Source organism: Camelina sativa, chromosome 14 (assembly GCF_000633955.1).
Source record: "Camelina sativa cultivar DH55 chromosome 14, Cs, whole genome shotgun sequence".
NCBI lineage: Eukaryota > Viridiplantae > Streptophyta > Magnoliopsida > Brassicales > Brassicaceae > Camelina > Camelina sativa.
This window is the reverse complement of record NC_025698.1, coordinates 11,036,455-11,058,476: the sequence shown is the minus strand read 5'-3', so window position 1 is coordinate 11,058,476 and position 22,022 is coordinate 11,036,455. Positions and strand designations below refer to the sequence as shown.

The window sequence follows — 22,022 nt, the reverse complement described above, 5'->3', positions numbered from 1 at the left end:
ATTTGTCATACATTTAGCTAGGATAACTAGTCATTTTGCATCATTTTAGAACCTCTTTTATACACTTTGCATGTTTAGGAAGTTTTTGCATCATCCTTGCATGCATTGTGCATTTCGAAATATTTCAGGTGTTTAGGAGACGTCAGAGACGCACACAATCGAGCCACTCTCAACCTCCACAATCGAGCCACAATCAACCTCCACAATCGAGCCACTCTCAACCTCCACAATCGAGCCACTCTCAACCTACGCAATCAAGCCACTCTCAGGGCACCAGTTGGACCACTCAATCGAGCCATTACTCGAGCGACCGGTCTAGGGATTCAGCTTTTGACATCTTCATCAAAGTTGTAGCGAATTGAGTCATCTTTCCAATTCCGTTTATTTCAAGCCAATCAGAGGTGTGGTTCAAGAGTTCTCATCGTTTTAGTAGATGCGTATACACCCAGCTCGAGCCACTTTCATCGACCACGCTCGAGCCACTTTCACCGACCATGCTCGAGCCATTTTCACTCGCACGGCTCGACCCACTCCTACTCACACCAATCGAGCCACTGGACGCACACGGACGAAATCACGCATGCCATGAAGACGTTCCGTCTGACACGCTTCAGGAGACTCCCGAACCGACGCTCTATCTTGTCGTTTTAAGTTTCAGGGATTCACACGTTTTTACTATAAATACGTTTTGTTAAGTCTTTGCGGAGACATCTTATCTTTTATTCTCGTTTTGTTCTTAAGGTTCTACATAGCCACCTAAAACGTTTGAGACTTTCTATCTAGATATCTTTTAATCCGTTTAGTTTTTGCATTTGATTTCTTCTGCAAAGTTGTTCATCTCATTCTTGTCTATCTTATTATGCTTTGTTCAATATTTTCTGGATTTATGTTTTTGGTGATGATTTCCGGATCTGAGTAGTGCTAGAGTTCTTGGGGATGGGATAGATTAGGTGAAGGATCTTAGGATGTAGAGTGTTTAAGCTTGATTTGTATGATTCCCTTCTGGACTAGTGTTAGAATTACAAGTTTCTCTCTGATCAATTGGAACTAGGTTCGAGACATTTCCACACCCAAAAGGTGTTTGATGAAATGTCTAACCAACTAGTGCCAGAGACTTACGTTCCTAGTCTAAGAGATTAGTTGTCTAGGATGTTTGTTGACGTGAATGAACTTATTTTTCATGCCATGCTTGATCATGCTTCTCTAGCGAAAGCTCGGTATGGAAGTGGTTGAGTCTGAGTAGCTTTTGCCAAGAGATTGGATTAGCTAAGTTGTGATGTTCATTGTTTAGGGATAGTTTGCTTGTCGTATGTTAAACACTCTGTAGACTAGGAGACTCCACCGACATCAATTACTCCCATCCTTAGGACTTTTATCTTTTTGATTGATATTACATTCCTGAGACTGTTTCGTTTGTTCATGCTTAGAATCGTTTTCGGTTCCACTTATTCTTGTTCGCTTCTTGTCATACATTTTCGTTTCTAGTTTTGTGACTCATTTCCGTTTTGCATTCTGATCACTCTAGGATTGTTAGACATAAAAACACTCTTTTTGAATTGGCTTAACTTGTGATTTCTTGATTGCATCTTGAGTGGTAGCAACATCCCATTTGGATTGACACCTTAAGTATTACAACACATAAGGTTAATTGAACCTACTAGGAGACACACAAAAATCTTAGTATCAGTAATATATAGGAATTCTTGGTTTCCTTCACCCTTAGTTTCAACATGTAAACCATTCAAACGAATGTCTTTGAAACTCAATAAGCTCCTCTTTGAGTTGGGTGAATATAAGGCATCACTTATTTCAAGATGTGTGTCAGTTGGTAATAAAATATGTGTCTGGCCGTAGCCTTCAATTAAACTTGTTATACCCGCTATTGTGCTAATATTGACATTTTTCAAAATGAAATTAACAAAATATCTCTTATCTCTTATCTCAAAATAATTGAATTTAAACCAAAATTATAATTCAAAATAATAATCCAATAAAATTCAAAGCATAAAACATAGAAATTAAATCAAGATAATTTTAAATTTAATTATCCTCTCCTAGACAATCTGAAGTCTCATAATCCAATTGGTCATCATTCTCATGGTCGAAATCTCCTTCTCCATTGAGATGAACCAGGTTAGCTTCTGGATTCTTTTTCAAACTCTCTTGATAGAGATCAACAAGTTGCTTAGGTGTTCTGCATGTCTTTACCCAATGATTCTCTATACCACATCTATGGCAAATGGATTTGGTCTTATGTTGCGGTTTGAAAATTCCACGGCCTCTACCTCGACTATGACCGAAGTCTGATCGGTTCCCACGACCATGACCATCATAATTGTTTCCTTGGNCCACATCTATGGCAAATGGATTTGGTCTTATGTTGCGGTTTGAAAATTCAACGGCCTCTACCTCGACTACGACCGAAGTCTGATCGGTTCCCACGACCATGACCATCATAATTGTTTCCTTGGTAATTTCCATGAACACCACGTCCTCTTCCACCACGACCACGGCCGTGATACTTGCCTCTATGGACGTAGTTAGACTCTTTAGTCTCTTTAGGCTCTTTCTTGGTCATATCAACCTTGTGAGCTTCTGGTAATGGGGCAGTACCAGGAGGTCTCATTGCACTGTTCATCAACAATAACTCATTTTTTTGCTCAGCAAGTAGCAAACAAGAGATGAGGCTTGCATATGTCTTAAAACCCTTTTCACGATACTGTTGCTGAAGCAGTATGTTATTGGTGTGAAAGGTTGAGAATGTCTTCTCTAGCAAGTCCTCCTCAGTAACCTCCTTACCACATAATTTAAATATCGAGACTATCTTAAATAGCTTTGAATTATACTCATCCACGGATTTAAAATCCTGGATCCTTAGATTTTTCCAATCGAATTGAGCCTTTGGTAGGAGCACCGTCTTTTGGTGTCCATATCTATTTTTCAACTCTGTCCAAAGGTCAAGAGAATTCTCAATGGTAAGGTACTGATTTTTGAGACTCTCATTAAGGTGATGGCGTATGAGGAGAATCGCCTTGTATCTTTCCTTTTCGGTGGTATCATTACCATAGGTCCTTTGATTTCAACATAATTTTAGTGTCCAATGCCCATTGTAAATAGTTGTCTCCAGAGACATTAAGGGCAGCATATTGGAGATTGTTGATCTTTGCCATCTATAAAATAGAAAACAAGCACCCAATTATTATCATGCGGTATTTGAGACCGAACCATGCAATTGTCTTAGTCTTAGGTCATGCGATATTTGAGACCAAACCATGCCATTGTTTTAGTCTTAGGCCATGCGGTATTTGAGACCGAAACATGCATGAAAACAATCCTAGATAAATTATAGTCTAGTATGAACAGGAAAATATGCACATAATTTCAAGTTTTAGAAATTTTCCTTTTCTATAGATAAGATTTCCTTTTTCTTTAAATAGGATAATGACAAGAATTTTAGGGAGACGAATTTCTCTTAGGGTTCCGATTTTAGGATTTGATTTTAGGGTTTTGATTTTAAAAAAACAATCAATAATTATCGGATCTAAAACAAAGAACAATCATATTAATATTTTTCACTATGAGATTCGATTTTAGGTTTCTAGTTTTCAGGTTTTCATGCAATCGATTTTCAAGCAAGCAATCAATCACAACCAGATTTTAAACATGGTACAATCAGTTTAATTGCAAACAATCTACGCAATCCTAAACCTCATAGCAATTGAATTTTAAAGTTTTAGAGTTTTAGGGTTTTAGGGTTTCAAAGCTTAGGGTTTTGTTTGTTGATTGTTTACTTGTAGATTTTAGGGTTCTTATAGAATTAAGGACCAGATTCGATTCATATGTTCTGATAAGGTTTGATTGTTTACTTTAACACCTTTTGGAGTTGACTGGAATTGATCTGGGAGCTAAAGACCTCGGATGTAACTTCGAGCTTGATCACGAACTAGCAGCGAACCTCGGGCTGGTCACGAATAAGCAACGATCACGAATGGTCACTGGTTTGAACAACCGCCGAGCTTTGAACGAACAGGAGATGATGTGCGGCGGCGGTTTAGGGTTTTAGGGTTAGGGGATTTTTCTCAGTTTGAGCTTAGAGAAAACTCGTGCTGATAATGTGTTGTGAAAGTAGAGATACTCGAAGGATGTATTCTCTTGTATTAGTAATGATTCAATCGAATAAGTACATTATATAGTAAAGGATAAAGCCCTAAGTACAATGGGATCCTAAACCGACTTAGAATAAGAGAAGAGGGCCAATGGGCCTTGTGGACTTGGATATATGAATGGGCCGGTTATGGAGATTCATCCTAAGTGATTTACAACAAAATTCATGTACACTCTCCCTCACACGTTCTCTCTCCTGTTTTCTCCACCACAGACTTTTCATTGACGGTCTCCGGTCTCCGGTATGGTTTTGTATCCTATTGCATGAGTCTGGTTTTTCAGCCAACCACATTGTCTTCCTTGTCGCGGTTCTTGAAAGCAATGAGCCAATGAGCCTAAGCATTTTAAAGATGTCATGCTCATCAAGAAATGGTGCAAAGCTATGCAGAAAGAAATTGATGCTCTTGAGGCTAATCAGACATGGGATGTCACTGATCTACCCCCCTCCCGGAAGAAAGCTATCAGCAGCAAATGGGTGTATAAATTAAAATTCAATTCCGACGGAACACTTGAAACACACAAAGCTCGCTTGGTTGTAATGGGGAATCATCAAAAAGAAGGGACAAACTTCAAGGAAACATTTGCTCTTGTTGCTAAAATGACTATTGTTCGTTCTCTTCTAGGTGTAGTGGCTGCCAATGACTAGGAAGTTCACCAAATGGACGTCCACAACGCCTTCTTACATGGTGATCTTGATGAAGAGATGTACATGAAACTTCCTTCGGGATTCAAGTCATCAGATCCAAAGAAAGTTTGTCGTCTTCGCAAATCTTTATACGGCTTTAACTAGGCTCCTCGCTATTGGTTTTCGAAGTTGTCTACTGCTCTTCGGGAACTTGGTTTTACGCAAAGCTATCAGGACTACTCATTATTTTCCTTACGCCAAGGGGAGCTTATTCTTCATGTTTTGGTGTATGTGGATGACTTTGTTGTTAATGATCTTCATGCCATCAACGAATTTAAGCTTCAACTCAACAAGTGTTTTCATATGAAGGATTTGGGCAAGCTTAAATATTTTCTTGGGATTGAGGTTTCTCGGGGTCCAGATGGCTTTTGTCTATCCCAACGCAAGTATGCTCTCGACATCATCACTGAAGTTGGTCTCTTAGGTGCCAAACCATCTCTAGTTCCTATCGAGCAGAACCAAAAGCTTGCCTATGTCAAGGGTCCTGCATTTGATAATCCGGAGCAGTATCGACGTTTAGTGGGCCGGTTCATCTACTTAACAATCACCAGACCGGATTTGAGTTACGCTGTGCATATTCTTTCTCAGTTTATGAAAGCACCTCTCGTGGCTCATTGGGAAGCTACCTTGCGCCTTGTTCGTTACCTCAAAGGTTCTCCTACCCTAGGTATCTTCCTCCGTTCAGATAGCGAACTTCATAGCAGTGCTTATTGCGACTCCGACTACAAAGCCTGTCCTAGAACATGTTGGTTTCTCTCCGCCTACATTGTTTACTTGGGAGATTCACCGATTTCTTGGAAGACAAAGAAACAGAAGACAGTTTCCTCGTCTTCTGCTGAAGTGGAGTACCGTGCTATGGCCTATACTCTAAAGGAAATCAAATGGCTCAAAGCTCTTATGCGAACCTTGGGTGTTGATCATCCACAACCTATCGACCTTCATTGTGACAATCAGGCCACCACATATATAGCTGCTAATCATGTCTTCCATCAGCGCACCAAACACATTAAATCTTATTGCCATTAGGTTTGTGATGCTGTTCAGGCCAAGCTCATCGCTACTCAACACATTTCTACCTCCGATCAGGTGGCTGATCTCTTAACCAAAGCATTGCCTGGATCAACAATTGCAAGATTGATGTCCACGCTTGGCGTCGGTCATTACGTACCACCAACGTGACGGGGGTATTAAGATATACTCAAATATGTATAGAATATTTACTTAGGTATGGCTCTATCATAAAGGCCAAACTCTTAAGTGTATAAATAGCAACATTATGTGAATGAATAGAACAACACTTTCAGAAAATATTTCAGTTTACCTCTCAATTCGACGGATCATCTCTAAAGATATTGATCATGGTGACCATTCGCAAATAAGAGAGAGATAGACGAAGCGAAGAATTTTTTTTTTACCCCGAGACAATCAGCTTATTACACGCCCTTGGTTCTTAACGTTTCTAAAATATCTATTATTACCATCGATCTTAAAGAAATTTTAACTGTTTTGATTTTTTATAATCACTTTTATTATTAGTTTTTTTAGAATATTTTTAAGGGTCACCGTTGCAGGTGCCCTTAGATAATTATAACAACCAGGCCTTACCAAATATTTTGTGGTGATTTCGTTATGGTACATATAACGGGATTGCTTACCCATGCAAACCACGAACGAAGTCTTCCTCCATTACCATCACCAAAATTCAAATTCCAACAAAACACTAACGTCTCCATCTCTCGACCTTAATACACTACCAACAACGATGTTTTTCTCTATGCAGTCCGCTGTCTACCGTCCATCTCAAGTGGAAATACGTTTAAGTCGATCTCGAGTCTCGACTTCATTAGGCCATATGCTTCTACACGATCATTGTCATCCATGGTATATTGTTCTAATAGACATAATCCCTTTAATTATGTTTTATGCTTATATATAAGGTGTATAATTCCATTCAATAATATAACAATTAACAACAATAATAATACAATTTTACACTCTCCGTTTACCTAAAATGCCATTTTCTTTTTTTCGTGTGCCTAAGAATGTTTTATTTAAAAGGTAGAGATATGTATGTGGGTGAGTGACCATGAAAACAGTTTCGTTAGGCTTTAAGGGGCTCCTCAATGAGGGCGAGGCCATACAATTCTCGCACGTAAAGATTATCGACAAATCATTCACGTGCAATGATTTCCAATACCCGCGGACTGCAGGGAGCAGGCAATCTAACCCAAACCTGATATGCGGCCAAGAAAAAGATTACGATTGTCTAGAAGTCGAGTGTACAATAGTCGACTAGTCGGTCGGTAAAATAAAAGCCAAGACTTTGGCACGCTGGTTCTTCTATTTTTGGACGAATGCCCACTGGTCCTTCTATTTTTGTGCCAGTGCCCACTGGTCCTATATAGCAATAATTCGTGAAAGCAATGCTTCTTAGCGTACGTTAGATAGCATTTTAACTCGTTACAAATATCTAAATGTTTTTGTAAACATCTTCAAAGGCTCCAACAATAAGATAAAAAAAATATTTTGTTCTTAGAAAACTTTCAAATTTTGAAAATATTAATTAATTAGAATTTATATATTTATAGTGATGTAAGATTTTGGTAAAATATTTCGAATTACTTACTTTCGTAAAAATAAAAATAAAAAGGTATTGCTATAAATAATTACGGCTAAAAATAAGAAAATATATTATAAGACCCTTATATATATAGTGCACAAAAGGACGTTGATATTTGCGCAGAATTTTAAGAAACCATGCATTTGCTATTTGTTGGAAACTGAATGTAATTTGGGCTTTTCATATTGGTGCTTAGCCTACTTTTCTACGATGAGGATCGGTTCTGAAAACTTATTCTATTTAAACTACGTTGGTTGAGTCAAATTTTGAATTTGTAATGATATTAGGCTTCATTGTTTCTAATTTAAAATGTATTTGATAATGAGTGGATGTCTATGTCTCATCTCATTTCTTATGTGAGATACGTATTTCGATGTCTGTAACATCAAATGCTCTTTCAATTCCTGTTGGTGGAGCATCCATTAGAGAAGAAGAAGACACGAAACATAACGGGAGTGAAGAAGCTTGATGAGCAATGTCGTCGCACTGATACCATAAAATTCGATAAACACCTCTCTATTTCTTTTTGGGCAAAAAAAATTGGACGTTCCGAAAGAGGTGTTACAAGGATTTGCCTAATTAAATAATTTAAATATTCAGGCCCTACCAAATATTTTGTGGTGATTTCGTTATGGTCCATATAACATTTTCTCTCTCATTTTTATAGTCTTTATATACACTACCAGCTAAAATCTTAATCCCGTGATTTGAAGCATCACCTTCACGAATTTATTGACATATACACTACAACAAAATAGTGGTATTGCAACATAATTTTTGCAATGAACTTATTCATGAAAATTTTGTAACAAATTTTGCTATACTTTTGCAATAATGACTTCAGGTTACAATTTTATGACAAACTTATTGTAAAATAACAACAAAAATTATATTACTATTTTCTATCACAAATTAGCAACATTTTTACGACATATGAAAATATATTGCAAAATTTGTAAAAAATATTCAATGATTATGAACTGTGACTATTTTGCAAGAACATTATAGTAAATATATGTGAAAAAATATATGACACATTTGTCACTATAGTTACAACATTTAATACTTCTATTGCAACATATTATATAAAACTTACATCTCTATATAAAAATATATATATTCGCTTGTTTTAAACTAGTTGAGTACTCAATAATTAGTTAAGTACTAGATGAAATATATTTGTTGCATATTAACATTAAGGTAAATATAAGATTATTCGGTTGATTAAAATTTATGTGCTCATTCTTTATGTTAATGGTGGAGATAGAAAATAATTGTATAGGGGACAAAAAAAAATTACCTATTTTAGTTAATTTAATACCCAATGTATGTCACACGTAAGAGGTAAAGAATATTTATCTTAAATGGTTCAATTGGTGCTTAATTAGAAGTTAGAACATAAGTTAAGGGTCACTATAAACATTATAAACGATTTCACCAAGTTTTACTTATAAAATATAGGAAAGTTCAATTATTTATAAAATATATGGAACCCCCTACATGTTCACATTGATATAGTGTCGGTCCTGCTAGTAAGGTTCATTAAGCAAAATAACAAAATAAGAAAAAATATTGGAAATCTCGTATTGCTATCTTCTCATTTAATAGTGAAAAAATATTCTTTTTATTTTATTTTTCTTTCTTCCTTCATAGAGAAAACCTAACAAGTAAATTGGAGATTGCAATCTAAACAAATATTGTATCCATGGAATATTCCTATAAAACAAACAGAATTAATAATTATTTTCAAAACAAAACTATCTGAACAAACTAAATATCTATAAGCGTATCTTTTATTTGTTTAGCAAAAGAATTAAATATCACTGAAATCTTTCGAAAGCCCTAAGCAATCTAATGCCTATTTAAAAACTGTTAAGGTCATCAGTTTAAGTTTTTCATTCATCCACAAACGTCTAAGCCTCAGTCNGTCCTGCTAGTAAGGTTCATTAAGCAAAATAACAAAATAAGAAAAAATATTGGAAATCTCGTATTGCTATCTTCTCATTTAATAGTGAAAAAATATTCTTTTTATTTTATTTTTCTTTCTTCCTTCATAGAGAAAACCTAACAAGTAAATTGGAGATTGCAATCTAAACAAATATTGTATCCATGGAATATTCCTATAAAACAAACAGAATTAATAATTATTTTCAAAACAAAACTATCTGAACAAACTAAATATCTATAAGCGTATCTTTTATTTGTTTAGCAAAAGAATTAAATATCACTGAAATCTTTCGAAAGCCCTAAGCAATCTAATGCCTATTTAAAAACTGTTAAGGTCATCAGTTTAAGTTTTTCATTCATCCACAAACGTCTAAGCCTCAGTCTCCAAGCTTTCTAACTGTTATTTCTCATACCATCTTTTATAAGTGTTTCATACTTTTAAAATTATAGATATATATATGTGTTGTGTTTGACAAAAAAGAAGAAGATATATATGTGTTGTATGTATACAGTTTACCTCTCTATACAGTTTATCTCTCTTTTATTCAAATTTCTTACGTTTCAAAATTATTACCCTATCTAGTTGTGCAAAAGATAATAAGCATATATTTCTAAAGCTTACTTTCTTCTTCAAGCATGAATGGGGTTCTTGTAATTGATATACGATCTTCCAAGTTGATTATTTTTTCTGTTCAAGTTGATAAATTATTAAATTTAGTTATTTCTTTTGCTGTTTTATTATTATAAATTCATAATATAATTTTATATAAAAATATCAAATAAAAAGCTGTAATTTAATAAATCATATGGCGAACAAAAATTATAGCAAAATATTGGTTTTAAAATTATTGTTGCACAATGAACACCAATCTCACGAGTAGTCAATCAAGTTATGACTATATATTATCGTAATGCGATGAAATATGAATTACATTGGCAATAACCGCAAAAGATTATGTTTTAATCATGTCATAAAATATATGCGACAACAAGGACAAATAAATACTACAAAATTAGTAACAATATTTGTTTTTTTATTTGGTGTAGCATTCATTTATGAAAATTTATAGTTGCACTAAAACGTTGTGATTATACCACTAATGTAATGCATAAATATTATTACAAAAGTGCAACACTTATAGCAATAAATTAATTCATTGTAAACTTTTAATGATATTTGCTACACATTTTGTATGGCAACAATTTGTAACAAATCATAGTTGCAAACATATGTTACAATTATACAACAAATTTACTACAAAAGTATTATTGCATTAATACAACATATATGCAAGAAGTCAATTAATTGCAAATTTTGCAATAATATTGTCACAAATACGAATTTGCAACACTCATATAGCAACAATAGAATTTTTGTCTCAATTTTATTGCAATATCATATTTGCAACAATATAGTTGATTTATTGCAACAATGTTCAATGTTGTAAGATGACTATTTTCTTGTAGTATATAAAGCCACAAGTCTTGGCTTTTTTGTTTTACCAACGGACTACAGTTCACTCGATTTAGCTTGTAGACAGTGTTTTCTTAGCCGCATATCGACTTTTGGCTAGACTGTCTGCGGGCGCGGGTCTAGGAAATCACACGTGACGTGACAGATTTGTCGATAATCCCTACGTGGGAGAATCGTATGGCCTCACCATCATTGTGGAATCCTTTAAAGCCTGGCGAAACTGTTCCCATAGTCACTCACTCACATACACATCTACTTTTTAAAAAACTTTTTTTGGCACACGAGAAAAATAAAATGGCACCTTGCACCGTTCTTAGCGGACAAAACCCACATGTAGTTTGCGTGCCTTTCGCTGCTCAAGGCCACATCAACCCGATGCTGAAAGTGGCTAAACTCCTACATGCCAAAGGCTTTCACGTCACCTTCGTCAACACCAACTACAACCACAGACGTCTCCTCCGTTCCCGTGGACCCAAAGCCCTCAACGGTCTTCCTTCTTTCCAGTACGAGTCTATTCCTGATGGTCTACCCGAGACAAACGAGGACGCCACACAGGACATCCCTCTCCTTTGTGCGTCCACAAAGAAGAACTGTCTAGCTCCATTTAAGGAGCTTCTCAGGCGGATCAACACAGCAGAGGATGTTCCTCCGGTGAGCTGTATTGTATCGGACGGCACGATGAGCTTTACTCTTGATGCTGCGGAGGAGCTTGGAGTCCCGAATGTTGCTTTTTGGACAACTAGTGCTTGTGGATTCTTAGCTTATCTACACTTCTATCGCATCATCGAGAAGGGGTTATCACCACTTAAAGGTACATACAACATTCTTTTTTCGTTTTTTGATGAATTATATTATCAATTATACACTTAATAATTTAAACTATATATGATACCTTGAATAGAAGTGCATGCATGCATATATATACTCCCTCTCTTTCATATTAAGTGTCATTTTAGATTAAAAATTTTGTTTCAAAATAAGTGTCACTTTGTATTTTCAATGTAGATGTTTGGTAAATGTTTCAATTTTATCTCTACTAATTTAATGTATTGACAATAGAAAAAATTGTATAATATATTAATAAGGTGTAAAATAAAAAATTTAATGATTTTCTTAACATGTGTGAGAAATCCTAAAATAACACTTAATATGAAATAGAGGGAGTATACACTTATTTTAATACGTAGTCTATGCCACTTTTATCTGTGTTGTGGTGACCAACCGTAACTCTTTTTTACGCTGATTTAAACTGTAGTATTAGTGTAAATTAAATGCATAAAAGTTTGCATACGGTGCTTAATTTATGATAAAATCATTTTAACTTTTGTTCGTAAATATATCGAGGTACTAAATTAATGCTAATATAATGGTGGTTGAATGGCAGATGAGAGTTACTTAACCAAGGAGCACTTAGACACAAAAATAGATTGGATACCATCAATGAGGACTCTAAGACTAAAGGACATCCCTACCTTCATCCGAACGACTAATCCTGACGACATAATGCTCAATTATTTTGTTGATGAGACTCACCAAATCAAACGCGCTTCTGCTATCATTCTCAATACATTCGATGAGCTCGAACAGGACACCATCCAATCTATTAAATCTATCATCCCTCAGGTGTACTCTATTGGACCACTCCAACTACTTGTGAATCGGGAGATGGACAAGGATAGTGAGACTGGAAAAATGGAAACAAATTTGTGGAGAGAGGATAGGGAGTGTTTGGATTGGCTCGATACTAAATCTCCAAACAGTGTCATCTATGTTAATTTCGGAAGCATAACAGTGATGAGTGCGAAACATCTCGTGGAGTTTGCTTGGGGTTTAGCAGCAACAAAGAAAGATTTCTTGTGGGTGATCAGGTCGGATTTAGTAGTTGGTGATGTGGCTATGGTCCCACCAGAGTTTCTAATAGAGACGGCTGATCGAAGGATGTTAGTGAGTTGGTGTCCTCAAGAATAAGTCCTTTCTCATCCGGCAGTTGGAGGTTTCTTAACACATAGTGGATGGAATTCGACTTTGGAGAGTCTCTCCAGTGGAGTTCCAATGGTGTGTTGGCCATTCTTTGCGGAGCAGCAAACAAATTGTAAATATTGTTGTGATGAATGGGAGGTGGGGATGGAGATTAGTGGAGATGTGAGGAGGGAAGAGGTTGAGGAGTTGGTTAGAGAGCTAATGGATGGAGACAAAGGAAAGAAAATGAGAGAGAAGGCAGAAGAGTGGCGACGCTTGGCTGAGGAAGCGACGAAGGATATGTGTGGTTCGTCGGAACTAAATTTTCAGATGATTGTTGAAAAGCTTCTTTGATGCAGCGCAAGCCTCCTTTTTGATGGGCCTTATAACTCTAATACTCCTAATATGCAAGTTTAAAAGATTTATCTGTAATAACAAATATATTAATTCCAAATCCTACTTGAAATTTTACCAAATAAACCTTTTATGGCCATGAATATTTTAACGTTTTGCCACCAATCATTTTGTCCACTCCTTATTGAACGTCGTACACCCATTGAACTGTCTTCTCAGGTCTCTTCCAAATGCATTCCTCGTGTGTTTTTGAAGTCTCTAAATTATAAATCAGTCTACTTTTTCTCCTTCTTTTATAAACAATAATGTAGCAACAATAGTACATATCATAAAATCATATATGTCACGGTCTGATAAATCATATATGTCACGGTCTGATAAATCATTGGTCTTATTTGATGTCTTGTCGCCCTATCTTGACTGTCTTGGCCATGAATGTTTTAACTTTGTCGTCAATCAAATTAAGTTATTTCCGAATAAACAGTCAACAGTTTTATAGTAAACTAGAATTTAGACTCGGGTATGCGCGGAATTTTAATTTTTTTATATTAATATAAATTGTTGAGTTCAAATATAATCATTCAAACTTTTGAGTATAAATCTATATAAACACTAAACTTACTTTACTAAGTGATATATTGTTGAAGATAATATTTATTTGTTATATCTATTTGCATGAGATTTTATTTAAATTTTTTATCAATAAGAATTATTGAATATAAATATAATTATTTGAAGATTAAAAGATAAATCTATATAAACATTGTACTTATTTTACTAATCTATATATAACATATATTGTCTAGTGTCGAAATAATGTTTTCTGGCAAATCAACAATATATCACGTGATAACAAAAAATGATTTAAGAACTTCACTGGAAAAGTAAACAATATTGTCGGCAATCTTCTGACCTTTTATCCTTAGAAGAGTTCATTCTATAATCATATCCCATGAAAACATCTTTTTAAAAGTTCTAACGTCGAATTTTGGTTGTTGACCTAATTATAGAGACCATTTAAACATATTGATATCCCACATTAAATGCAAATATACAAAGTTTCATGAACAGTTTTAGTGTTATGTCGCTATAACGGGGTTGTCCAAGTGCATCATCTGCCATAATAGAATTTTCGACCAAGTCAAGAATGTCTTAATGGGGAAACGTTTAAACCCGACAATGAATATCCGTTCACGAATCTAAGTTACATATTTTTTAAAAACCTCATATGTTATTTGCAGATGTTAATTTTGTGATACAACCTCAGCTTCGTCTTCTAAAAAAAACATAGTGTACTTTAAATATGTTGTTTTTGCCAATATTTTGGGTTAAAATCATTTGATAAAATTGATGAAGTATATATATATATTTTTTATCATGGTATAAAATTGTTGCTCTTGTTAATAATATCTCTTATGAGATATACTACACAAATCACATGTCACTTTTTGTAACGGCTTAAATATTCTTTTTTCTATATTTCCTAACCACTGATTTTGTTTCTTTAGATGGATTATTTTTTCCAAATTATTTTTCATAGTTTTTCAAAAAAAAAATGTGATTAAAATTTTTAAGTTGAGTTAAGTATTAATTTTTTTTGTCATTATTGAATAGACAAGGTCAATCCCTACTACGCGGGGTAACACGACTTAGTGGAGTCGAACTCTGGTGGGTTCGGTCGCAGAAGTGGTAGTGTAACCACTTGACTAAAGACACTTCCCTAATTTTTTATTTTTTATAAGTGAAATTTAATAATAAATCTTGTAGTGTATATTTCTTAGAAACTAATGTTCCACTTCAATTTTATTTTTCTTTTTAGATTTTTACAAAATACAATTATATTAATTTGTTTTTTACTCCACCATACATTAAAATCTTACTTTCATTCTAAAACTCACTAACCCATTAAAAATTTTGGAATACGATCATTTTTTTGGTTATAATTTGAATAATAACATTATTACCAAAACAAATTCATATGATTATTTTTAATATTTTAAAATTTTCATTTATTTTACTTAATTCATTTTTATATAGTTATTATTTTATTATTTATTAAAAATTTTAAATTAATCTTTATACTATTTTAAAATTTAATTAATTTTAGTTATTTCATTTTTTATTTATTTTTAGTATTATAATAAATAGGCAATTAATGAAATTTAAAATAGTATTTTTTGATGCAAAAACAAAAAAAATATTGATTAGGTGGATGATGATGTGGAGGAAGGAGAATAGAGAAAAGTTTACTTTATATATATAGACTAGCAGTTGGCCCGCGCTACGCGCGGAAGTTTCATGAGTTTCTTTTTTTTTTTTTGGAGTTTGATATTTTCTCTGTTTTTTTTTCTGACATTTCTGTGTCGTTATAGTTTTCGTATATTGTTATTGGTTTTTTTGTTGCTTTTTTTGTTGGTTTAGTTTTTTTAAGTTGGAATTTTTATTTCTACTTTGGAACTCTATAATTGATTTAAATCCTAATGATGTTCTTTTCTATTTATATAATGTAGAATTTGTAGTTAAGGTTTCTATAGTTATTGTTTGTTTTATTTGTTTAGTTTATAGTGATTGTTTATCTATTTTTTCACTCATTTTGTCGTTTCCTATTTTTTTGGTTGTGGTAGATGTTGTTGTAGGTAATGTATTTATTTTTAAAAAAGGAAATAATTAACCTGTGTTAGTTGTTTTTTTGTAAACGTTTTAGTTTTTGGAGTACTTTGTTTGGGGTTTCTGATGTCAAATGTTTTGGCAGTTAAATTACTTACAATTCTGTAATTTTAATTTCGTTGTTTTCATGTTTGACATTGGGCCTTAATATCTTTAATACTTTGAATTTTGTTGGGCTGTTAGGTTGTTATTGGTTTGTCCTTCATGTGGGAATGATTTTCTTCCCTTTCAAAATAGGATGTTGTCTGAACGGATAACGGAGAAGTAATTTTCCCGATCTACAGTATAGTTAGAGTTTTCAAAGTATTTCCTTTATCCTACTAATCCTTCTTCATTTATCCCTTTCAGTGATGCATAATTTATTCTCTGCGCTTCGCATTTGTACGGGTTAGTTGGCTCTACTCTGGTTGTTTTGTTCCAGTTCAGTGTTTGTTGGTGTTAAATTCTGACTTTTTATTTTGTTTTTTGGGTTTCATTTCAGAATAAATTTGTGGATTGTATTGTCAATTTTTTGTATTAATTTTGTTTCGTTTGGTCTCCAGAGTGTTGGTTTTGATCGGATGTGATTTGTGTGTTGTTAAATTAAATGTTTGCCTCTATGACGGATTGTCCCCAGAAAATTGTCAGGTGTAGTATTATGTTCGCCGGTTTAGTAAGTCAATGAATTTAGGTCTAATGGGAAGATAATCTCGAACTTGAATATTAGCATCTTTCCCTTCGACTAAGGGTTTGTGTAGGTCGAATTTTTTTACCCGGCTTGGTAATGATGTCGTATATATTTATCGATTAATGTTAATTTAGTTGTTAGATGTGTTTCCCTTTTTCTATGTATGTGTTTGTTAGTCTCTCGATTGAGTTGTTTAATCATTTGTTTTAAAGGAGGTTTGTTTTACGAATGAGAGTTTGTAAATGCTATAAGTGTTGCTGAATCTGAAGACCTTTATTATGGAATCGTTTTCTTTGTTAATGAAGCAGGAAAACAACGATTTTATTATGAAGTTTGTAAATTTGTAGAGGATGATAACATTGGTTAGGCTTTTTGTTGCCTTAAGCTAACAGAGAAAGACAAACTTGATCATTTGTTTTAAGTAGTAGCATTGTTGACTTCTGCCAATGTATTGTTGTAGCAATCGAGTCTTCGTACATTGACTCAGTGTAACGATTTCTTAATATCTTTCCAGCATTGATCACCCTTTGCCATGTTTTTTTTTCCAGCCTAGCTTGTCAAGCCAAAATTTGCCTTCTGTTGTCTCTCCCCTGCACAACTGTACAATTTCGTAAAGGTAAACAATGTTCTCGTAAGTACCTTCTGCTGCCTTTTTCAAGTGTGCCAACCCTTCTTCTTTATTGTTTTTCTGGAAATACTCTTGGATCCCTTTGATGTAGTGAGCCTCGACATTTCCACTTGCAATGGTTTTTTCCATGAGGTCGTGGTATTTTGTGAGTGCTGCTAGGGGATTGATTGCTAGTGGATGTAGGTTGATATGCTTGTAAACAAGGTGATCTTGTGCTGCTTTGGCTAGATAATATCTCCGAGCACATCGTATGGGAGTTCTTCAATGGAGTAGGCTGTGTTTGGAAGCATTTTTTGGGAGTTGTCTGTGACTTTTAGTTTAGACTTTGCGTAGAGTTATTTATAGGCTGGTTGTGAGTTGGAGATACGGTTCCCTTTTCGTTGAACCTTTGATATGCACGTCTTTATGAGATTTGCCGTTTAGTTCTTAATGATTAATTTATGGTATAATGGTTAGTGTAAATTGGGAGAGGTCTGTCTTCTTAAATTTGTGGTCCTTTATTTTCTCAAATGGACTAAAACTTAAGAATAATTAGAAAAGTTGTTTACAAAAGTATAATGTCACACATGTGACGTACTGTTAAAATCTATTTATAATATAATTTTTATTTTCCCTAGAAAACTATTTGTAATGTATGTGTATGTTAACATAGGTTTGTGTCTGATTGTATTCTCATATTCTTATGAAGATTAGTAGATATGAGTTTAAGCCTCAGTTGGCATATTTTCTCTCTAGGGTGTCCGTTGGTGTGTCGGTTTCATTTTCAATCTATGTTTCGTCTAATTTGTTTTAAATCAGTTACTTTCTAAAGTTGTGCCTTCTTATTCATTATGTTAGCTTATGTTAGTGGGGTAATTTAAATTCTGCGTTTTTTAATTAAAGTTAGTGGGTTGTTTATGTTGGAGTATTTTTCACTTGTAGATTTCGGGTAATATTTATGTTATTTTATTTTCGGATTTTTCATTGCTTGTTATTATAGTCTACTGTATTTAAAAGTAAAATTGAAACTTTTATTCATAATTTTTAAAAGGTTGTTTAAATGAACGTTATTGTATGTGAAGTTTTTCGCATGAACAATCATATCAACGTTAGTTTTGTTTTTGTCCCCGGTTTGATTTTCTAGTAACTCGTCTTATCGAATGACATGATTTTAAAAGGGTGTTGTTATTGAAACAATGGTAATTGGACGATAGGTTTATAACATAAAGAGGATAAGATAATGTCTTCACAATAACCCATATTGTGGTTATTTAAAACTTCTCTTAGAGATCTGTTGCCCTACATATAGGACAATTCCTTGTCACATATAGCCAACTGATAATACAATGATGGTGGTAAGTATGGATAATTCTCCTGTAAATGTTTCCAAACAAATAACGCAGGCTTCATTTTCCTCTTCTTTGGTTGGCCTTCTTCTCGATGTTTGTAGATTTGCAATGAGGAACTCGGTCTTTGGAATGTAGTTTTCCTGTAAGTTGTAAACTGTAACTGTGAAGTGTATAACAAAAGTCCTATTGCTTTGAATTTCTGTTAGTAGAACTGCGTTCAGAAATTGCATGAACCATGTTGTTCTTCTTCTACCCTCGTTGATTGGTATTCCATTAGTTGCTAGGTGGTATAGTAAGAGACCTCTGGAGTGTGCTAATGTCTAATCCTTGGCGTTTATTGGGTAAGGTATGTGGACTTTGGTTTGATGTTCTCCCGTCTATGGCCTTCTCATTGTGAGGAATATTGATATTTCGCTCAGCAGAGATAGGGAACAGTTTCATAAGAAAACGTGTACTCCCTGTTTTGGTTTATGGCTATTTTTGCACTGTTGTTTTTTGGTTTTTTTTTTGCGTTACGCTTATAGCTTTATTAATACAGTATAAGGTTGTTGTATATATAGATGTCGGGTACTTTGTTTAAATAATCCTCCATTAATAAGGGTTTTTTAGGAGGAATGGTTTGCCTTCCTTTTTTCGCCTCGCTGCCGTTTCAAATCTCTGTACTGGTTTAGTGGGGTTTTAAAGGTGGACTTTAATTTGATTGTCAAGTTCGGATCTCAGCCGTGAGAATTGGGGTAATTATAATATTTTTTAATAAACGATTTTCCGATCATTTATTGAATTTTGACAACTGTATCTAATTTTACATGTTTGAACTGGGACCTTCCCAATTGTTGTTATTCTTCGTAGTGGTTTGGTTATAGATAAGACTTATGTTAATAGGCCTGGGCCCAAAATTTGGGTTGTAGGGAATGTTTTTCTGACCGTGGTATTTGTTTTTATATTAAAAGTTCGAAGATGAGGCCCATCTTCGTTTGTGTATTGACATTTTGGGCTTCAAACTTTGTCATTGTGTTAGTTGACGCACCATAAAAGTTTCTATAATATGGGTTCTTTGTTGTTCTTCTTATTTGTTGTAAAGTAAGACGGTTATATACTTTTGAAAAATGACTGGATGTTTATTTAGTTCGATTAAGTTTGACAGAGTACTGGAACGTTTTGGGTAGATTATGCATTTTTAAAACAGAACCATTGCCTGTATTTTCAGAGTACATTGTTCTGACATTAAAAAAGTTCTACTTAGCTCTGTTTTGAAATATTTTTTTAAAAAATTGATTACATCAGTTTCGTTTGACTTTCGATGGTTCTTCCTTTAGTTAGACCTATGTTCTGTTTAGAGTCGGTCGGGTTTTCATATGGAGAATAATGACTGAATTTGCGCATATTTTTATTTCCCCTGCCCTTTATAAAAGATAATGGGGAAAAAAACAACTTGAAAAGAAGGAGAACTGGAAAACAAATAAAATAGTTCTAGAGAAAACCCACTAGTTTGGACATCAATATATGTTCACAAAGAACATAAATAGTCCATTTAATAAAGCAGATCAAAAACAAATTCGAGGAAGAGAGGTCGTTTTGAAACAATTCGAGGATAAACAATATCCTATAATAATCAAAAACACAGAGGAAACAGCAAGATTTATAACAAAAGCACACAGTATATGTCAAGGGAATTTACCAGTGAAGAAGCAAAATGCTCGCTTCAACATAGCTTAAAGAGAGGATCATGGAAACTTGTCCAATATCATCATTCTGATGTCTACGAATATCTCCTTCCTTGAGAACAGCATAATTTATCTGGAAGCATAACATCATTACGACAACACTAAGTCAATGCTCACAGTAAAAACTAACCGACGACGGATTAATAAGTATTCAAAAACAGCAACCAAAATCCAGAATTTAACAATCATCAATTGCTTAACAAAGAACACCAATCTTCCTAAACAAAAAGGAAAAAAAAAACTTGCAAAGTTTGCCATCAATATCTGCGAAAGCAAGAAACACACAAAGATAAGAAGAGACAAGGAAGAAGTGGAACCCACCTGAGAGCGAACGGAGGCGATCATGGCGGAGCCGTCCACGGATTCCTCGAATAAGCCGTTGTAATCATCAACATCATCATCACTATCGTTGTTGTCGTCATCGGTCCCGCCGCTGTAATAATCATCATCACCAGCATACATATCGTGGGCATCGAGCATATCGTCTTCTGAATCCATATGATCAGTCGCCCTCCTCCTCAAACCCCTCTCTTCCTTTTTTTTTTGCAGGCCTGTGACGAAGCATCCTCCCTACGATATGTTGGTGTAGGCGATCGGCTTTCAGATTTGCGAATGTAACAACAGTAGAATCCATATTAGTAAGAAGCAATTTGAGAGAGAGAAGAAATTGTAAGAGGATTGAAATTGGAGAAGATAGCATTATATAGGATTTCAAGTAAAACCAATTGAAGGCAAAGTAGTGGGACTTCAATTGAGAGGAAAAGCATTGAAGGACTGAAATTACGGTTTTCAGAAGAAAACGAACCGATAGAGATGGAAGTCAGGAACGCTGAAGAGGTGTGGCGCTTGAGGTCACACAACGGCGGGCGGTGGAGTAGACATTCCGGGGAAGGGTTTTCTTCGCAAACGTATTAAAGAGGGAGTAATAATAGATTGGGCCGTGAGAGAAAAAATTTAAATGGGCTTTCAAAAACAGAAGATAACAATACATACGAAAATGGGCTGTCTGAAGAAATATGAATTTATTAAACAGATAGATATACTGACGTGGCAGCACCAGGAATGAGTAAAGTGTATTTTATATATATAGATAGATACTAGAACATAATATGCTACACACAAAGTATTCTCATAAATGCTTCTATCAAATTAATATTAGTCCTATCTATTCGTGTAATCAAATTAATATTAGTGTTTTTATCAAATTAATATTAATATTTTACTGTATTAATTGAGAAATATAAATATAAAATTAACTTATAAGTGTAAGCAATTACATTGTCGTATTATTGATAATAAAGACAAATGTTTAACTTTTCAGTAAGGGTAAAAAGTAATTTAATATTAGAATAATTTTTTTTAATAATTATTAGTTTCCAAAAAAAAATTCTCTCTCTAATTAATTATGAAAACAAATATTTACTAATTTTAAATAATTATAAACCAATCAGACAAAGATTGAAAATAAGTTAAAGTCTAAGTAAAATAAGTTAAAGATTGAAAACAAGTTTCTTGTGAATATTGAACACTAGAATATTAATTCAGTCAAGAAATATTTTTTTTCTTTTTAATAAATTATTTCACCAGATTGTAGTATTTGGAATTTTTAACGTTAGATAAACTAATATACATTTGTTAAATTTTGAAAGAGAATTCAGGAAAAAATAATAATAATGTAAAACTGTCGGTGTCCTCAAAAAGGTAAATCTGTCTTATTTTGGAATTAAAAACTTGTTTCATTTCATATATGTTAAAAACTTTTCGTCTGGATTAAATATATATTTATTTGAAAATAATTCTTTTAT

General features: G+C 34.0%; 2 protein-coding genes and 1 pseudogene across 3 annotated transcripts; 2 read left to right on the top strand and 1 right to left on the bottom strand.

Moving 5' to 3' along the window:
• Positions 4,520 to 6,028, top strand: LOC109128663 (uncharacterized mitochondrial protein AtMg00810-like). Its single transcript, XM_019235487.1, has 3 exons — positions 4,520 to 4,771; positions 4,955 to 5,830; positions 5,894 to 6,028. Exons 1-3 carry the CDS (start codon positions 4,520 to 4,522, stop codon positions 6,026 to 6,028), a joined length of 1,263 nt encoding a protein of 420 aa, XP_019091032.1.
• LOC104740941 lies at positions 11,185 to 13,203 on the top strand (annotated as a pseudogene).
• LOC104740940 (probable E3 ubiquitin-protein ligase ARI7) lies at positions 19,926 to 21,121 on the bottom strand. Of its 2 annotated transcripts, none has more exons than XM_010461688.2 (3): positions 21,023 to 21,121; positions 20,539 to 20,814; positions 19,926 to 20,290 (listed from the first exon to the last, which is right to left on the bottom strand). In XM_010461688.2, exons 2-3 carry the CDS (start codon positions 20,713 to 20,715, stop codon positions 20,168 to 20,170), a joined length of 300 nt encoding a protein of 99 aa, XP_010459990.1. In that variant the 5' UTR covers positions 20,716 to 20,814; positions 21,023 to 21,121; the 3' UTR covers positions 19,926 to 20,167. The 2 variants fall into 2 exon arrangements, with proteins under 2 accessions (XP_010459990.1, XP_010459991.1); XM_010461689.2 differs by having other exon boundaries at positions 21,002 to 21,115.

Coding starts and splice junctions, on each gene's coding strand:
- LOC109128663 (XM_019235487.1), top strand. CDS start 4,520: ATGCTCATCAAGAAATGGTGCAAAGCTATGCAGAAAGAAATTGATGCT. Junction 4,772..4,954: donor TTGTTGCTAAAATGACTATT/GTTCGTTCTCTT, acceptor GGCTTTAACTAG/GCTCCTCGCTATTGGTTTTC. Junction 5,831..5,893: donor CATATATAGCTGCTAATCAT/GTCTTCCATCAG, acceptor GATGCTGTTCAG/GCCAAGCTCATCGCTACTCA.
- LOC104740940 (XM_010461688.2), bottom strand. CDS start 20,715: ATGGATTCAGAAGACGATATGCTCGATGCCCACGATATGTATGCTGGT. Junction 20,291..20,538: donor TCGCCTCCGTTCGCTCTCAG/GTGGGTTCCACT, acceptor TTATGCTTCCAG/ATAAATTATGCTGTTCTCAA.